The sequence below is a fragment of the Notolabrus celidotus genome, chromosome 24 (assembly GCF_009762535.1).
Source record: "Notolabrus celidotus isolate fNotCel1 chromosome 24, fNotCel1.pri, whole genome shotgun sequence".
In the NCBI taxonomy this organism is placed as follows: Eukaryota; Metazoa; Chordata; class Actinopteri; order Labriformes; family Labridae; genus Notolabrus; species Notolabrus celidotus.
Genome location: NC_048295.1, coordinates 4,387,621 through 4,406,399, shown reverse-complemented (window position 1 = coordinate 4,406,399; position 18,779 = coordinate 4,387,621). Strand labels below are relative to the sequence as shown.

Sequence of the window (18,779 nt, the reverse complement as noted above, 5' to 3'; positions counted from 1 at the left end):
TTAGTGCGCATGCGTCGCATCTCTTCTGCCACTGGAGGGCGCTGCTCGGTTTATTTGTTCGCAGTGTGACGTTGAGAGAAGAGGGACACAACAGCAGCAGCAGTAGCAGGCTACACTTAAACATTGTACCCAGAGTTTGTGCTGCTGTGAAGTCGCTCCAACTCCTCCAGCAGGTAAGACATCACACTCTTATATGACCGAGCTGCTTCTGACACATCGTGTTAGCCTCCCTGAGGATGACTAGCTCGGTTCGTAGCGTCTGCTTCATGTCTGGGAGGGACAGGTGTGGCTAACTGTTTGGCTAACTCACTGACCTGCTAGCTTACAGTTAACGGTATCTGCGCGAAAAAGTGCTCGTTAGCTAGCTTTCCGTAGTAAACAAACAGAAGGCGGAGGCGTGAGCTTTTCAAGAATAACGATGCAGTGTCAGGGAAAGTTGTCAAGCTACGACGACACATATAGGTGACATTGCTGGGTTATAATAGCTTTAAATATGCTGTTTTCGATGAGCTGATGGCTTATTAGGGGAGCCTGGTGTTGTGTGGAAAAATGTTACCTTTCAAAATGCGTGTTGCTTTTGTCAATTAGTCAATCTTTATTTATAAAGCACCTTTCATACAAATGAAGCAGAAATAAAACAATGGCAAGACATATTAGGGGAAAATAATAATAATACTAATATATATTAAAATTAAAATTAAAGAGAGATTAATGCACACCAAAAATAAAATGTGTAATTGAATTAAGTTAAAGAATACAAATAGTTAAAATAGATTTAAAAAGGGTAAAGATAAGATTTGAGAATAAAACTGAGTAGATAAACAAAATAAATGAATGAATAAATAAAAATAGAATAAGATAACAGTTTAAATTACTAAAATAATAAAGCAACATTTAAATCAATATTACAGTAAAAGGTAAGTAATAAAATTGTTAAACCCTACATAAAAGCCAGACTGAATAAACATGTTTTTAGTTTACGTTTAAAAGTCATAATACCTCTGTCCGCTCCTCTTAGATCTTCCAGCAGGCTGTTCCATAGTTAAGGAGCGCTGAAAGCAGTGTCACCAAGTGTTTCTGTTCTCCTCTGAGGAACAGCTAAAAGAGAGGAGCCAGAGGACCTGCCATGCAGCGCCTTAAAAACTAGTAAAAGGATTTTAAAATCAACCCTAAATAAACAGGGAGCCAATGTAAAGATTTGAAGCATCATCCCAATTTAAAATGAATGCTCCTACACATATAACACGCTTTATTTAACAACATAATTAATATTTTGTGATGATAAGGTGTCGAATCATGTTATATAATGTGATAACGTCCTCTTTGATAGGGGGTGTTGACAGCCTCTGCCATCGGGTCGTGGCGTTCTTCGACCAAGCAGCACATCTCATCGGAACACTGGTCCTCAGGTAGCGGTGTGTGTGTGCACAGGTGGGGACGCCGCTCCAGGTTTCCATGGCCGTCGGCTGATGGGCGAAGCGATGCGGCACCACTGGCTGCTCCTCGGGGCTTGCGGCTGGGTGCTGCTCATCCTCATGTTCGTCACCAAGTTCATGAGCTTCAGGGCGATAGATGGTGAGCTGTGTGTGTATTACATGCTTGATTACATGCATGTGGAAGTATACAAATGTGATCAAACAACTCTGGTGACATTTGTTTCAGACTATGGAGAGAGGGCTGGGGGTCAGAGCTGGACTGTGCCGGGGACCAAGCTGGTTAAACCGAATCCTGCATCCAGATTGGAGAAACCGGCTACAAGAACAGCTCTGAATCCATCAGATCAGGTGAGAGATGCTGAATTTAAATGATCTGAATGATGTAAACAAACCTTTATGATCTGTTTTAATTAAAGATATGAAAGGATGTGTTGAGATTGGTGACTGTGGGGCTGTGTTTGGAAGTCTGAGCCGGCCTGTGAGCTGTGACTCCACACCAATGATGTGAGTCTAAATTCATGAGAAGAAGGTCTGGGGTGAATTAATCTTCAGGATTAACTTCGATCGGTCTCTGAATCTGTGTCTGGAGGGATGATAAGACTCACTGGTGAGCCTGATTCTAAGGGAAGATGATCTAGGGTGGATTGTTGAATCTGTGTCACCATGATGAGACTCTTTCTTCCTCTCTTGATCTGATATTTTAACATATCTGTGTTTTGTATATGTTGCAGCCCTCAGCCGCCCCCTCAGTGGCAGATTGGCAGTCGGTTGCAGAGAGGCGCGTTGAGTTGCTCTCCTCCGTGTGTAAGAACAGCAGCCTCAGGAATCTGACTCACGTCTCCATCAGCAAGTTCGTCTTGGACCGCGTCTTTGTCTGCGATAAACACAAGATCCTGTTCTGCCAGACGCCCAAAGTGGGCAACACACAATGGAAGAAGGTCCTCATTGTGCTCAACGGTACGTAGCAGCGTGTGTGTGTAAGTGTGAGGGGCTTCACATGCATGAGGAGTACAGTACATCTAGTGTTGTGAAACCTGGGGCTGTATATTCACTCTGACGGGAGTTTAATCAGCTAATTCAGTTACCGCTTGTGTTGGCAGGCGCCTTCCCCACCGTGGAGGAGATCCCAGAAAGCCTTGTGCACGACCACGAGAAGAACGGCCTGCCCCGCCTCTCGTCGTTCAAGCCGCAGGAAATCACTCACAGGTTTGTTAAAGGGGGAATTCTCCAGCCAAGCTCTTCAACATGCTTCATCATTCCTCACATCCTCTCTGTTTGCACCCCTCAGATTGAGCACCTACTTCAAGTTCTTCATCGTGAGAGATCCCTTCGAGCGCCTCATATCCGCCTTCAAGGACAAGTTCGTGAAGAACCCCCGCTTTGAGCCGTGGTACAAGCATGACATCGCTCCCGCCATCATCCGTAAGTACCGAAAGAGCCACCGTGAGAGCGACAGCGCCGCCTCGGGCCTGCACTTTGAAGACTTTGTGCGTTACTTGGGCGACGTGGACGGGCGTCACCGCATTGACCGACAGTTCGGCGAGCACATCATCCACTGGGTGACGTACGCAGACTTGTGCGCGCCGTGCGAGATACACTACAGCGCGGTGGGTCACCACGAGACTCTGGAGCAGGACGCCCCGTACATCCTCAGTGCGGCCGGCATTGACCAGCTTGTGTCTTACCCGGCCATTCCTCCCGGCATCACACGCTACAACAGGACCAAGGTGGAGCAGTACTTCTCAGGCATCAGCAAGCGGGACATCAGACGTCTGTACGCACGCTACCAGGGTGACTTCCGCCTGTTCGGGTACCCGAGTCCAGACTTCCTACTGAATTAGAAGGACTAACACAGACTTAGACATACTGACAAAGAGACGTGCTGCACACTGAACGTCTTCGTTCTTCTTTTACACACTGGTGTTAAAATTACTGACAGATTGTCGCTATTTTGGCCTAAACTTGCTACCTTATGTTCATATATTTAACAGCGTTTTTTACGGAGGGAGGGAAGAGACATACGAGTCGGTTCAGTCGTGCTAAAAGCTGCAGAATGTATCATTGTGTTTAAATCTAAAGGTCAATACAGGGATGGAGGACACCCAGCTGACACCTCTCATCTTCTATTTAATATCAAAGACTGAATAACTCTCATGTGCTCGGTATATCCAGGGATGCAGGCCTGTTCCCCTGTAATGTAGCTCTTATACTGCACTGTTTAAACGATCCATCCTGTCAGAGGACGGTTTTTACATGTCGAGTCTTAATGCGCTGTATCAGATGAGACAATATTTGAAGGAGCAGAGTCATTGACTTGAACACAACAAGCTGATTTTGCATATTTGAGAGTTTAATAGTTATTTTATTTTGTTAATATTTGCTTCATGATGTGTATTTCACACAATCCAGGGCGTCATTTCTTCATATTTCAGTGTCTTAATCACGACTCGGTCCAAAAAGTTTCAGAACTGTTTCATTAGATTATTTCTGCATGCAGCCGCAAGTTAGCTGCAATTTAATCCTCATTGAACCCAGGATTTCCACCAGATCCGTGTCCGGTCCATCTCCGCGTTGCTCTCGTCCATCAACACCTACCGGTCTTTCTGGTCCTCTGAAAACCTCTGACCTGTTGACTCCAGTCCTGGCTCCGCTCATCATGGCGGTTTGTTGTTGTAGTGAAGTGAAACAGACCGGACACAAATCTGTTGGAAGTCCCGTGTAAGACTTAGTGCATCAATCACAGGGGTCTGTTTTTTTGTAGCTGCCATGTGTGTTTGACGATTGACAGAAAGGATCCCTTCAGAGAACGGCTTCTGCTACCACTGCTTGGTTTGTGGACGGTTAAAATATTTAAGATCCAATACAAACAACTTATCGAACATCAGCAAACTAAGCAGGCGGCAGACCAACAGCTCCTGTGTTCTGCAGGACTGGTAAAGTTCTGTGGATTCTTTCTGCAAAGCTGCAAAACACTAATTATTATGCATGCAAGCTGCAATACGTTTCTCCAATTCCTCAAATCTGCATCAAACTGTCTCCATAAGTGAACCTCCCCCTGCCGTGCTCCACACTGTAGCCTTTCTTCTTCATGACAAACAGTCAATAATGTATCCTCCTCCTCCTCCTCAGCTGGTATTTGCACTGAGACAATGATGGAAACCGGTACTGTATTTTGAAGGATGGTTTTTCTATCAGAAATGTATTGTGTAAATGTTCTTAACATGACCTGCAACTCAACATTTGTACTCCATGTTGCTATTTATAATATAAAGGTATTAATCTGCTGCTGAGTGACCGGGGGGGGCACAAACCAGGGGACTGGATTGTTAGACGGTACTTCTCTCTGCTGCCACCTGCTGACGTTTTGGACAGGTGGTCGTTGTACGAGGAGGACAGCACTACTTAGTAATAAAGTTCAACAAGACAAAAGAAACAAGAGGGTGTGTGCTTTTATTTTGCAGCTTTCTTGAGTCTGCTGTGTCAGTTTGAGTGGATTCTGGAGCGTGGAGAGACGAGTCTGCTACATGAGGTGGTGAGGCTGCTGCTGCTGGAGTCGACAGGACGAGAATAATGAGGTCCAACGTTATCACACGAGGATGTTCTGCAGGTAGACGCACGCAGGATAGAAATACAATTATCAACCTGCAGGTATCTGTCAACTCATCTTGTTAGACACATTCATATCTTCCTTTTTGAAGCTAAACTTCATGGACTTTTCACTGGATTTCTGAGAACACATTTATTAAGATTCATTGAGTAAATGTAGCATAGTTAAGTTTATTAATTTATTTTATTTTTATTTTTTTCAAAGATCTGTTTATTTGAATTTTTACACATAACATGCAAAAGATAAATGTAAACAATTAAAGCAAGTGATGTTTTTTGTATAAGAAACACATTAAGTAATGAAAAATAGTTAAACTACAATAAGATAGTTTAATATTTAAAAAATAAATAAATGCAAAACATGACCCTAAACATGCTCCTTTAATCTCCCTGCAGTACTACCAAACAACCACAAGGTGGCAGTAATCACCTCATTATGTGTCAGCTTATTTAGGACACCCATCCGTCCCCTCACAGGTCTGTGGTGTTGACATTTGAACCATGAAATAAGGGCAAAATAAAAACTCCTCAGCCGTATTTTATAAACAAACATCCAGACACGGAGCGTGGAGGAGAACGATTTACATTATCAGTGTCGTCCCAACAAGCTTACCTCCCAGCAGACGGGTTTAAGTCGATTTGCAGAGCTTAAGCGTTTGTTAAGTGTCTTAAGTATCAGTCTGAGTGCTTTAAGTTGAGGCTTTGTGCTAACATGCTCATGTGTGTATGTGTATGTGTGTGTGTGTATGTTCCCCAGGTCTCTCGTCCTGTCCGACTGGTTCGCCCGGCCCCGTGTTTGAATATCGAGTTTGTTTAACCAAAAGATTAGCTCTGTGTGTTTGAGCGTGTCGTTGTGTGGATGTGATAAATAACTGAACCACTGCAGATCAACATTTGTCCTCCCTGCACCGTGCTTTCTCCTGTAAACACACCGACTCCTGTTTAGATATCATAATTCAAATCCAAGGGGGGCAAAACAACTCATTTATAGAGGATGTATTTTGACCTCACTAAAAGATGGAGAAATAAAGCCAACGAAGATGTCAGGCAGCTTGGACTGAGCTCCAAGTATTTGCCTACAGTCATTGCCTCTTAATTAACGTGTATATATTTGTGTACTTTAATCTCTACTTTACATAATGTGACTTTCTATTTCTTGGAGGCCTCATTTAAAGCTCCAGTAAGGAGTTTTTGATGTTAAAGTCATTTAAGATAGAACAAAATAGCATAAATATAATAATAAAATAACATATAACAACACAGAAAGTAGCAGACATACAGATGATTGGGGAATTTAAGATGTTATGTACATTTAGTGCTAAATATACACACATATGGTGAAATACATTTAAGAAAGGGGGTTAACATATATGAATTATGAATACATCTATAATTAAGGAGGTCATTTCCACTAGAAATCTACAGGCAAACATTAATAGTGGACATTTGAATAAAAATAATGTGCTGAAGTTACATTATTTATCTCTAAAGTAGTCAAGAGTGTCTTTTTATTCACTGTCTTTATTTCTTAAAGGAAGGTTTATTGTGAAATGATGTTCTCTTTCTGTCCTTCAATCCTCTCCCTGCACTCAGAGCCAGCATCACTCCTGAGATTGCTCACCTGCCACACCCATGATTACCAATATTGACTCTGGAGTCCACTCTGCGCATGTCCAGAAGGATGCTGCGTGAGGGGGGTCCACTCCCGTCTGCCTCTATGTAACTCACTAGGCCTCGTGCTTTTTTTATTAAAACACTGATACACAGGTGTGTGTTGAAGAGGTGAGGTGTGTGTAAGATCATCTCGGTGTACATGCTTGATGTTTGAAGGCCCAGCCCTTTTCTTTCTGATAGAAGCGGACCGGCTTCCTGTGTTTGTGCGGCTCTCATCAGAAAACGTCAAGTCAGAGAGCAGCAGGCCGGATGTGAGCGGAAGTGAGCGGTAGGACTTTCAAAATAAGAGATAACCTAAAAGTGTGAATAGGAGGAATAGATAAAAAGAAATGTATACTGTAACAGCAGGTCAATGTAAGTCGTTTCAGACTTATCACTTGTTTTTTTTTTTTTTTTAATTTCAATAGGGACAGTGTACAGCTATTTTATTTGTACCAGAGTTAGCTATGAGCTAATTTACATCTGTAGTCCCTGGGCAGGAGACAGATGGGATGCCTCTGTTAAAACAGTACATAGGTTAAACAGCTACACAATAATCAACATCAACATCCAAACTATCAGTACAGTAATAAAATATAACTAGTTAAAAGCACTACACTATGAAATTGATTATATTCAAGTGTGATGAGTACAAGATTGCATTGATTTTAGCATTGATTTCACTCACTGATTTTACTCTGTAATGAGTTCCAAGCAGTTGTTGCTCTAATAGAGAGGACTGATTTGATATTTAAGATATATACAAATATTACAAATGGAGTGAATAATGTTAATTACAGTAAGTATTAAAAAATGATTCAGTTGTGACATGGTGTGACTATGGTTTGGTTATGACAGATTAAGCAGTATAACAGATAAATATGGGTATATAATATGATTGTATAATAGTAAAATGTACTATATAATAGTAGCATTTACGTCTTCTTATGGTATGTTTAGTACTTTTCTATTATTGTTAAATGTAACATACACAATAATAAGATTCATAGCCAGCCATGACACAACAAACTGCTATAAAATCCCTTTTTGTGGTTTTATTGAAGTCTTTTATGATGAAAGTCTGTACCGGAAGTGGTGGTGTAATGCGTCTCTTGTCAGCAGAGCTGTGAGCTGAGAGAGAGAGCGGACAGGGAGCCCGCTGCTGCTGCTGCCACCTCAACATGGAGTAGAGAGCCGTTCCTGCTCACTAGCGGATCCCACAGAGAGGACAACGCGTCGGCCTCCGCTCCACTCCCCCGCCGAGGTCTCCGCGGACTCTCCAGCGGCGGTTCTTCCTTACTCAAGCTTCGGAAAGCTCTTCTTTAAAGGAGAAAGATGGCGAACGACTCTCCAGCGAAGAGTCTGGTAGACATAGACCTGGCTTCATTGCGGGTGAGTGCTGCCGAACCGAGCCTGTGTGTGTTTTTTTGGTCAATTTGCCCTCTTTTAATCCACATTTCTCGATGAAACCTGTAATCTTTATTAATACTAAGACATCAAGTGAACCGTGGAGCTCGGTGTGTCTTCGTGTAGCAGCTCCAAGTGTTGAAAATGACCGCTGAGCCGCAGCGAGGTGTTGCCAGTGTCTGGTTTTCCTTTGTTCGAGATGCATTTGGCATGTAGGGGAGACCGGGGCGCAACAGCTGGCTCACCCTGGACCATGTTGTGTATTAAAAACACATTTCAGCCCCTCTTTATTCACTGTGATTCTGTCTTTCTCTTTTACAGGATCCAGCTGGGATATTTGAATTGGTGGAGGTGGTTGGAAATGGCACCTATGGACAAGTATACAAGGTTGGTTGGAGGCGCAGTGCATGGCCTGTCCTGTTTTCACAGTATAGCTAATGTTTTTCTCCTCCTCATGAAGTGTAGAAACAAAGGAACCCTCATCAAACACTCCTCTTTGCTTCCACACCTCCTTATTTAACATTACCTTGAAAGAGGAGGATGTACTGCTCTAGTTCCTGGTGGTTTTGGCGTGTTATTGTTAATTATTCAGCTGAGAGGTGAATCAGACAGTCTGCCGTCTGATGCATCACCTATCTTACATCACCTGCCTTCCTGACAGCACATGAGGCAACCATGGATGGAGGAAGACTCATCATGGTGGCCCTCTTGTCTGCAGCACATTCCTCCCTCCTCTCTTTAAGAAAGCCACATTTTCTATCCAGCTATAAATCAGGACTTTTTACACTTCACTCTGCGGGGCCATCTGCTGTCGGTGTCGCATTTCTCTCTCTCTCCATCGAGAAATTAACATCGCTGCTGCTGAAAGATGTCGCCGAGGAGGGAGAGGAGTCATGCTAGAGTGTAGGAGTCAAATATGTGGTTGATGGAGGGATTGGAGAGCCTTAATGGGTCTCCTTTTGTTATTGCTGCAGCTCATATTTGTTGCCCGCCTAATGACATAAACCACACGCCAAAAAAATGCTGAGGCAGTGATTCTGAAGCCTTGATTTGTGAATTGCAGATACTGCTAGGCTAACTAAGCTTAGATGGAGGCATTGCTGGCATTGTTTTATAATCTAGCTCTGGTTAAACCCTTCATAATGCATGATCAGACACAGAATGAACTATCTTTGCAAATAAATTACCATTCTGCAAGGAGGATCTTTCCATTTGTTCTGCAGAGAGCATCAGATAGAAGCACGTTTATTCATGCAATGGCTTTATTTGGATGTAACACTTAAATCTGCTCAGTGTGTCCAGAGGTAACCCCCTCCAAAACCAACCCTCTAGCACCTTAACACAAGCCGCATATTCGCATTATGAAGCATTAAATGAGCCTAAATCAAAGAATATGAACCAGCAGTGACCGTCACACATCCGTGGTTGCAACTATCTTTGTAAACTTGGTGTGAAGCTACCGTTTTAGAGCAGAGAAGAAGAACCCAAGTCCTGTGCTGATACATGATAGTAACAGCATGGTGCATGGTGAGGTGACTTGTGCACAATTTTGCATTTTGGAAGGTCTTGAAGGCGTCCCTTCCCTGGTTCTCTTCTTCTTCTTCTTCTGCATTGTCATTGTTGGTTTCTACCACCATGAGTGGCTCCTTTCCCATTCGAAATACGTCAACGGTGGCTGCACGGCACAACTTGCATTATAACAGGGGTGTGACGATGAAACGCTGTTGAAAAGACTCGTTACACCCCTCCATCATAAGCTACTGTTTGATGGATGATGCACGCCAATAATGAGCTTCAATGTGGAAACTTGTGGAAGTATTTTGAAGTATTGTGAAGCTCAGGTGATGCAAGGAGGAGCCGTCATCATCCTGAGCAGCAGCGAGAGTTTCTGGAAAAGTAACTGCAGGAATCTGGCACTAGCCTTGATGTTACTTGTTCTAGAAAGAGATACAAAACGCAGCTGAGACCCCCAGAAGGTAAAGGAGTGTAGGTCTAGGTCATCCTAAACACGTCTATCATCACACCTTTATTTTAAACAGGCAGAAGCAGGAGCAGCTAAAAAAAAACCACCAATTTGCTCATGAGCTAAGCTGAGTATTTAATTCCAAGCCCACAGTGCTCCAGTGACCTGCATTCAATCCCCCGGTGTGATGAACTTCAGGATCCCCCCTTTTGCACAGAGCGACAACCCATCGGTGTGCATGTGCCACCTGAAATCAGGCTCTGTGCCGCGCTTAAAGAAGAGTGACGCTCGCGTGCTATCTTCCAGCCAGATGCTTCTGAGCCGGGCGTATGGGACGCAGAATTACTGCTTCTCTCTTTTTTTATTTTTTGTGTGTGTGTCCCTTTTTAGTCTCTCGCTCCATTCACTGTCCAATGCTAATTCTATTTGCGAGTGTTGCTGTAAGGGAATGGCGCTCGTGCTGGAGAGAGGCTGTCAGATTAGCCTGACACAAAGACGCGGTCGTAAGAGCCCCCCGCGTGAGATACGCCAAACTGTCTCAGCAGAGTGGTTGCTTTACTGAGCAGCGGCCTCTCCTTCCGATCAGCCGTCGATTTGACGCTCACGTTAAACAGTTGAACGAGCATGTGGCTTGTGAGCATGTGCAACGAGGAGGAGGTGGTGTGGGGGGGTGGGGGGTCAGCTGTAGAGGAGCAGCTGTCCAATTCCAGACAGAACCTGCCCACCGCTCGCACAAAGCTGAGTTTGTCCCCTCGCTCTTCGGGTCTCTGCAGTCCGTCAGTCAGTTCAAACCCACAGAAAGGAGGAGTTTGTCTGCAAGGGTTTCAAACTCCAACCGACTGAATAATCACAACAGGCCCCCCAACCGAAAACAGGGTGGAGTTTCTTCTCCCTCTTCTCCCTCTGAGGCCTTCTTTTCTGCTTTGTCAAGCACTCAGTCACAGATTGCAAAGCCCCTTTTTAGATAACACAATGTGGCCGGGCTTCTTTAGTCTTTGATTTGTGGTGACTTTTGATTCCTTTGAGGCTTTTATTTTGTTGATTCGGGGACTGAAACACCTTCTTAGAGGAAATATTCAGCCTTTAAGAGCATTTCTTTCAGCTTTTGATGACTTTTGTTTCCACTTAGCCTCACATGATCCTCATTTTAGAGTAGATATTGCTGTGTTTACCAGATACACAGGGTTGTTCTCTCTGTGCATCCCCTTAAAGATTCCTGCAAAAGTCAAACTTTTCAGAGTTAAAATCATTCCTCTAACCAAGAAAAACCTGCTACAAAGCATGCAAATGTGTATTTTCTGCACGCCTTTTCAGTCTTTATCCCCATTTTTGATTATTTTAAACGTCACACACAGAAGCAGATTGATGCAGAATAACATTCTTGCTCTTGTGCATCTGCTTTTGTTTAATTTCATAAGTATTTAATCTCTAATTTTGGCGCCAGCATTGAAATATCTCACACAACATTCACTTCTAAACTGGATTAGGTCGTATCTCGGCCGGCCTAGGATCAGATCCCGCTAAAACCCATTCATGTATCTCTGCTGTTTCGCACAACTTGCAGCTTAACGCAGAAAATTGAAGCTTTTCTCTAAGACCCCAAAATGCCATGTCAAGTTCCTCCGTCCCTCCATCCCTCCATCCGTCCGTGCTGCAGCGCTGGCTCTGTTTCGGCTGCTGCCCCTGGAGGACGGCCAGATTACAGTCAAACTTCTGCAGCAGATTTTTCGGACTGACGATGACATCATAGCCTAGAAACCTCGGTAAATCTGTGCATGTTGCGTTGGCTCGCTCGCTGAGCAGAATGTAAGCCTGGATCTGTGTGCTTATTCATTACTCCGGTGTATTACGCACATAGTTCATTCATAATTTTGGAGAGGGATTGTAGTTGTGAGGTTGTGCGGAAAACAAGTCCACAAAGAGGGATGTGTATCAGTGATTAGAACCCAGCTGCTGGATTGCATTGTTTTTAAATGGTTTGCATGCCTTTATTGAGAGGACAGAGATAGAGCTGGGCGATATTGACAAAGATGTTATCACGATGTAGTGAAAGTTGAAGACAGTTTGTTAGCTTGTATTTAGTTTTCTGATCAGCAATCCTATCTGCACGGTGAATCTGGCTATTTTTATAATCTGATGCAACATTTGTAGTCTCTATTGTATCGCCAAATTCCTGAAAACGGTATAAATTTGCATAATAAACATGCAAAACAAACAACTAACACACAGCTTCAGTCGTCAGTTATGTAAAGTGATGCATTTCTACCCGTGCTCTGTGAAAGCACAGCTCTTAAAGTGCACCAGGCGTCTCTCCTCCTCCTCCTCTTATCAGTTGGCGCTGACCCAGCAGGCTCCGTGGACTATCTCAGGTGCCTCGCTCTGAATATAGGAGCATAATGAGTAATGATAACATGGAAGGAGACATAATTCCTCAAATTGCGCGTGGTATGCTGGGAAGATTCCCCCACTGCTCTACAGAAAGGCCATATATAGTCAGGCAGGCCCCGAGGCAGCAGAGCCCCTGCTGACCTGCCTTCCACCCTGCCGTGCATCCAAAGGGAGCGCCTCAGCAGTGTTTTCTCACCGTCATGTGCGCGCAATCTCTGCTGGATTTACTGGGGGGGGGGTTATTTGGTGTGATGCCAGAACTCAATGACAAACACCAGCAGAGTCATGTTGCCGAATCCTCATAAAGGCACACCCAGCACCCTCCTCCATCTCCTCCCTTTTGTTTCCACCACTACCTGTCGAAGCAGCTTCTCTCAGGAGGAGGAGAGTCTGACCTCCAGTGGGCTGGCTCCTCCTGACAGGCGTGAAAAGGCCATGGAGAGTGCAAAACCTTCAGTGCAATCTGTTACATGCCCACCAGTGCCATATGGCGCCAGGCGAGACTGGAGCGCACCTCCAGGCAGAGGTTTTCGGTGATTAGAGCTGCTTCTTGTTTGCAGACAGAGAGAGACACACACATGGCCAAAACTAGGATGAAAATAAAGAACTGCTTCCAAATTTGAGACCAGTTTGTAGCTTTTAAGAATCCCAGATGTCACATTGATGCATCAGAATCATACTAATTATTATCACATGTAGTTTTCTGATTAAATCAACTCATTAAGCAAAACAATGCGTATAAAAACTTGCTCCAGATGAGTTAAAAAGATGCCGTTGCTGGTTTTCTGGCAGTAGAAGGTTTGCCTGTTAATAGGAGAGAGGACTCATTGGTGGAGTTCCTCGCAGCTGATTGGCTGTGTGGCTTTTAGGTCAGAGTCTGCCGTTGCTGAATGTGTCACCCACACTGCAAACAGGGGCCGGGATCCCATACCGTGTCACACTCGCTCTCTGTTTCTTCCCTCCGAGTCTGTTCGCCTGTGTTCTTTATTAAAAGGCGAAGTTAAACGAGGGAACATCAGACCCTACACTCCTGCGTCCTTGCTCGCTGACACAGTGAGCATCTCTTTTGTCCACGTCTCCCCCCCTTCAGCGGTGACCCTCTCCCTAATGGGTGTCACAAGACCTGCAACGTCCCCTGACTGGCCACACTGCCTGAACAAAAACTCTCTGTGTCTGCCCGTCCTCATGGGTGTGTGTGTGTGTGTGTGTAGCTCATCCAGCCACCTCATTATCCGAGTGGTGTTGAGATGAGACACAAAGGCGCTGGCGGACGAGACAGCCTCTGTCCTGTCTTTCTTCAAGGCCTCCACTTGACAATCCTCTTTGCTTTCCCTAAGAGATGTTGTTCTCTAATGTTCTTGTGTTACAGGACATCTGGTCCAAATCTAGAATGGGGTCCCCTTCAGAGGAAAGACCAACTTAACGTTCAGGCAGCCCCAGAAGAGCTGATAATTGAAATCATCGGTCGAGAAGAATAGAGTCAGCGTCCTATTTTTAGCTGCATCATAATTATACCCAGAGTATTGCAGGGAAAACGGCCGCAAACTTAACAAACCGGGTCTTAAAATTCAGGATTCATCACTCACAAGGTATTAGGTTAAGCTGAGTTATCCTCAGAGGTCTTACCCTCTCCAAAACAAACAGACTCAGGGATTAAAACAAGTGGAAACACAGACTGCAGCAGGGTCATGAAAATCTGGTTTTCAAATGTCGACGGACACAGAACGTCTGGATCCAAAGTTATCAGAGGGACATGCTGAGTTTTTTAAGAGACCTAAATGTGATTAGACACAAACAAGATTGAGTCTGCTGAAATAACACGAATGCTCTGTCTCTAGATCTTCAAAATTTCTGACTAATCTGGTCATTGAGTAGGCGTTGATCATCCTGCAGCGCCTGTAAACAGTCTGGGAATGAGGACTATGTCACATCGCCATCCCTCGCTGTCACAAGCTGAATGTGTGTGTCTTTAATAGATGCTAAAAGGACTGAACACACCTCAGTGTTCCCCGACATGTGAGTGAGGAGAGCGAGCAGTGTAGCGGCTGTGATGGAGGGCAGAGCAGAGAGTCCCTTTCTCCCTGAATTGCAGAGGAGTGAGACATCTTGCATCTGTACTATCTTTGCAACCCTCGCTGCCTGCTTTTGCTCTCCATCTCTCCTCTCCTTTAAAGTCTGCACACAAGTGAATGTGAGTGTGAGGACTCCAGCATGCATCTTCGATCCCTCTTGGAGCAGCCAGCCTCTGCACTGGGATCAATAACTGCACCGTCACTCAGAGACTCTTACTCAGCTTTTCCTCCCATTCACATATCTTGTTGCATTGTCACCCATCCATCCAGTCCAGTCTTCTCACACTTCCTCGACCTCTCCTCTCTTTTCTCCCCCCTGCCGTCCTTCCTCCTCCTCTTTGGAGAAGCAGGGCAGAGGCTGCGTGTGTGAGAATTGGGTCAGTGTGCTTGTTTGCAGCAGAGGAGCAGGAGCGAGGAGGCCAAGCCCTGGATGTCATGCGCTGCCTCTTCCTGCTGATTGATCCTCAGCATCCATGTGAAGTGCCTTAGGATGGTGGAGGCATAGCTCAGACCTCTTGTGTCGCTGTACCCGCGTCCACAGGTAGACGGAGGTTCTGACCCGCCTGCTTATCACCTTCTGTCCTCCCCCCGCTTCAACTCCTCCGGTTCAAATGTCACCTTTAGATCCTCACACGCGCAGGGGGTCATCCAGTCCTCATTACTTCAGCTCTACCAGCTCACACCTCACCACAAACACACACTCTCTGTAGTGACCTTTTGAAGAAGCAGACCGTGGCACCCAGCAGCTCCCTCCTTCCCTCTCTCCCAGTGTGAACTAATAATATGAACCACGTTTGTTTTGCACCTACATGGCTGGTTAGTTTGAGCAGCAGTGAGAGCCAGGAGCCTTGTTGGTGGAAAACAGTGAGCTGGAGTCCTGCCAGCATTTTTAAATAAGTGCCAAGTGTGATGGATCTTGCATTAATGTGAGAGAGGTAGGGAGGGAGAGGTCCTGGTCAATTAGGCCGCAGAGGATGTGAGCTTTGTGGAGAAGAGTATGGGAAGCAGCACTCCTCTTTTTCCACACAGACCACTAACGATGCTGCAGAACATTACTCCTCCTGCTAAGTGAAAATCCACCCTGAGAGACTTACGGCGGGTTTCTCAACAGAACACTTAAAATCTTTAAGACTGTGAGAGCAGAGAGAGCCGAAGATTCAAGATTTTACTCTTTAGATAATGGATGGATAATAATAGATAAATGCTGCAAGATGAAGCTTAGTTTGTTTTTAAAGCATCTGTTAACAGAGATAGAGGAAAGTAATATGAGTAAGAAGTACAATGAAATACTTAAAAATAAAAGTAAATCAATATCAGATAAATAAGGAAAAATAAAATAAAAAATACAGTCAAATAACAGAATAAAACAAAAATAGATATAATGGTAAAAGAATGGTAATAATCCAGGACTATAAATGTTAAAAGCCAGATTAAAAATGTAAGTCTTCACTTCCCCAAAGTTTGCATCCTTTAATGTATTAAGGCCTTAAAATGTGTGTAAATAGGTGAAGAAATACCAGAATGTTTCTTTTAATACATGCTTCTTTCATGGGAAGCCTTTAATTCTGAAAACCGCTCCTTCCCGTTTAATTAAACAGCCTCCCTTATCCAGTTAGTAGCGTTGAGTGAGATTGCTCCTCCACCGTCTCGTTAATTGAGCCCTCTCCTCTCAGAGCAGCCTGTTTTGTTTTTATGGTAGATTTTTTTAACTCGCTCCCGAGGCAGCGAGTCAGTCGGTGGTTTTAGTGCCGAGCTGGAGAGAGGCCAGCAGCACATCTGGCCACGCTTAAGAGGAGCTGTGACGGGGAGAGGAGAGGAGATGGAGGGCTGAGGGATCGCTCTATGCCTCAGATAACCCCTCCAAAGACACGCCCAGCTGCCTGCAGAGAGGGGCCGTGGTCCTCCTCTGACCAGCCTGGGTCCTGATGATCAGATGCAACAGCCTCTAACATGTACAGTAAAGCGTGCAAATGCTATATATCAGACTCATACAAAAACTAACCAAACAAAGCTGAAGATACTTGATATAACTCGTCTGTGATGAATCAACCTTCCTCTGTACACATGTCGCTACGTTTCCTGTGCAACCTGCTGCAGCTGATACCGTCTTTTATCTGACTTGGTCACCTCAGAGGTGTTATGGCAGCAAAGAGAAGTGGAAGACAGATAACAATATCTTAATTGCATGCTTTTATTCAAACTATAACCACTTCTTTCATACATATATTTATAATTATGGGTAAAATATGCAGTTTTTAATGTTTTCTGTTTAAGGAGGGCATTTAGTGACCCCTTACTTTGGGAATACTGATTGAAATGAGCATCAAAAACAGCATGAATGATGCTCTTAAAAGCTTTTCAAGATGCTGTAATTTAAGTCAGCTGCAGTTATTTTGACTAACACGTCTTTTTTACACATTAAAACGTCACAGCATGACCTCAATTCGTCGTAGCTGCTCTTTGTCGCATAAAAGAAAGGGATTAAATCATAAAGAAGGTGATTCTGACTTCTCTCTGTCTCTTGAGGATGCATCCCAGAGAAAGTCCTGAAACTGATGCCTCCATCTGATTCCCTTCCCTTAAAGAACCCAATAACAACACATTCGTACGATCTTCAGGATCCACTTGGCAGCGCTTCGTCTCCCAAATCAAACTTTTTCTCATTTCAAAGAGAGAGACCGGATGGATGACCTCGGGGAACGAAAACAAGCCAGGAAACTTGTTTGTAATCCAAGCGTCTTATTACTCATATGCTAATGTTGCGTAACCCGGTTGTTTTGTGGTATCGAAATGCAATAACGATGTGGTCTAGATTACCCGCTCTCCACCCAGAAACTGGAACACAAATCCGACTAATGAGAGAGAGAGTTCAGCAGAAACACTTAGACACCTACAGAGATATACTTACAATCACACTGATTTCCACTGTATGGAAAAAGTGAGTCAGAGTTGACTCCCTCTCCTGTGTAGCTGCAAAAACAACAGGTGAATCATGCAGGTAGAGGATGTTTACAACATGCACTCCTTTCTTTAAAGTTAGGCACACAGTAGAGTAGCGTGCACAGTCGGTTTGAAAAGTTGCAAGTCTTTCCTGTCCAAGAAATGGACAAATGCATGGATTGTGCAGCCTGATCGTGGAATAAATCACACCCTGGATCATGTAAATGTCATTTTTTGATGCCTTATCCTTGCTGCATAATCAAACGTATTCTGCATAAATCAACCTGTGATTTGACTTTACGCTTTGCTAAAACATTTCCCCTTTAACCGCTCACTTTAATCGACACCTTTCGTGCACAAATGATCCGTGCAGCAATCGCAGGAGTCAGCCTGACAACCGACTTCCTCCCCGTAACATCTGTGGCCAGTGAACCCGGCAAAGCAGGCCACATCAGCCGTCAGCGCTCGCAGCTAGCGCACGGGGAGCTGACAGCCGTAATGTCAGCTCCAGTGTTGTTTTTGTGTTGGCGACCCCTGGGATCAAAGTGGGGAGGATTAAAGGCATTGTAAAGTGTCCCTCTCACCCCCCTCTCTCCTGCCCTGTGAAAAGAGCCAGGGCCCCTAAGCCTGCATGGCTTTTATTGTCATAATCCATACAGTTTCAATTGACTATGGAATGCACTGGCTGAGATGATGGCGGTGGTGTTAGAGGGTGTGTTTATATGTGTGTCTGTCTCTGAGGTCTGCACAGCGTATCGACGTCCCTGACACAGTTGCTGCAGTGACCGATGCAGCAGCAGCAGCAGCTTTATCGCTGCAGTGTCCCTCAGAGTCAGGAGGGGAATGCCCCACACAGCCTCCCAGAAATGTCCCACGTTTTATCTCCTCTCTGGGAAGGAGAGCGCGGAGGGAGGGAGGGGCAGCAGCAGCGGAGAGGCCTCTATTTCGGTCCTTTGTTTATGTAAGGAGTGGCAGGAGGGTGTTAGGAGAGCAAAGGAGTCTGGGAATGTCGGGGTGGTATAGCTTGGGAATACTCTGCTCATCCGTGGTATGTCCTGCATATAGAAGGCTTACTTATAGCGTGGGATACATCTGGCTCTGGATGGTGACAGTAAACATTGAAGTCAGTTGATTGATTGCCAAGGGAAACATGAGATGACATTAAAAGATGGATTTATTAATTTGCATGATGAAGTGTATTGTCTAGAAAAACACTCCTGGAGATTGCCCCGTTATTAAACCAAAACCAACCAATAAAAATGCTTCGTTTTGCAGCCATTCAAAGCGGAGAAGCAGCAAGTTACTACATTTATT

At 44.6% G+C, this 18,779-nt stretch overlaps 2 protein-coding genes across 11 annotated transcripts in view; both read left to right on the top strand.

Moving 5' to 3' along the window:
• The first annotated feature begins 46 nt into the window (after positions 1 to 46).
• On the top strand, positions 47 to 4,874 carry chst10 (carbohydrate sulfotransferase 10). Its single transcript, XM_034677402.1, has 6 exons — positions 47 to 173; positions 1,331 to 1,575; positions 1,663 to 1,784; positions 2,168 to 2,393; positions 2,537 to 2,642; positions 2,725 to 4,874. The coding sequence occupies exons 2-6, from the start codon at positions 1,470 to 1,472 to the stop codon at positions 3,275 to 3,277; spliced, it is 1,113 nt and encodes a 370-aa protein (XP_034533293.1). The 5' UTR covers positions 47 to 173; positions 1,331 to 1,469; the 3' UTR covers positions 3,278 to 4,874.
• Positions 4,875 to 6,638: 1,764 nt separating this feature from the next.
• Positions 6,639 to 18,779, top strand: part of map4k4 (mitogen-activated protein kinase kinase kinase kinase 4) — a 33,796-nt gene continuing 21,655 nt past the window's right edge. For 9 of the 10 annotated variants that reach the window (XM_034677347.1, XM_034677342.1, XM_034677346.1 and 6 more), the window contains exons 1-4: positions 6,639 to 6,809; positions 6,897 to 6,984; positions 7,818 to 8,087; positions 8,424 to 8,489. In XM_034677347.1, the coding sequence (XP_034533238.1) occupies positions 8,031 to 8,087; positions 8,424 to 8,489 (123 nt within the window). In that variant the 5' untranslated portion in view covers positions 6,639 to 6,809; positions 6,897 to 6,984; positions 7,818 to 8,030. Of the gene's footprint in view, positions 6,985 to 7,817; positions 8,088 to 8,423; positions 8,490 to 18,779 lie in introns of all 10 variants that reach the window. The other variant, XM_034677340.1, reaches the window with a different exon arrangement.

What these genes read in the sequence shown, in the direction of transcription:
- chst10 (XM_034677402.1), top strand. Translation starts at nt 1,470, where the DNA reads ATGGGCGAAGCGATGCGGCACCACTGGCTGCTCCTCGGGGCTTGCGGC. An exon ending in GAGCTTCAGGGCGATAGATG is followed by an intron (nt 1,576 to 1,662) that starts GTGAGCTGTGTG and finishes CATTTGTTTCAG; the next exon opens with ACTATGGAGAGAGGGCTGGG. An exon ending in GGTCCTCATTGTGCTCAACG is followed by an intron (nt 2,394 to 2,536) that starts GTACGTAGCAGC and finishes TTGTGTTGGCAG; the next exon opens with GCGCCTTCCCCACCGTGGAG.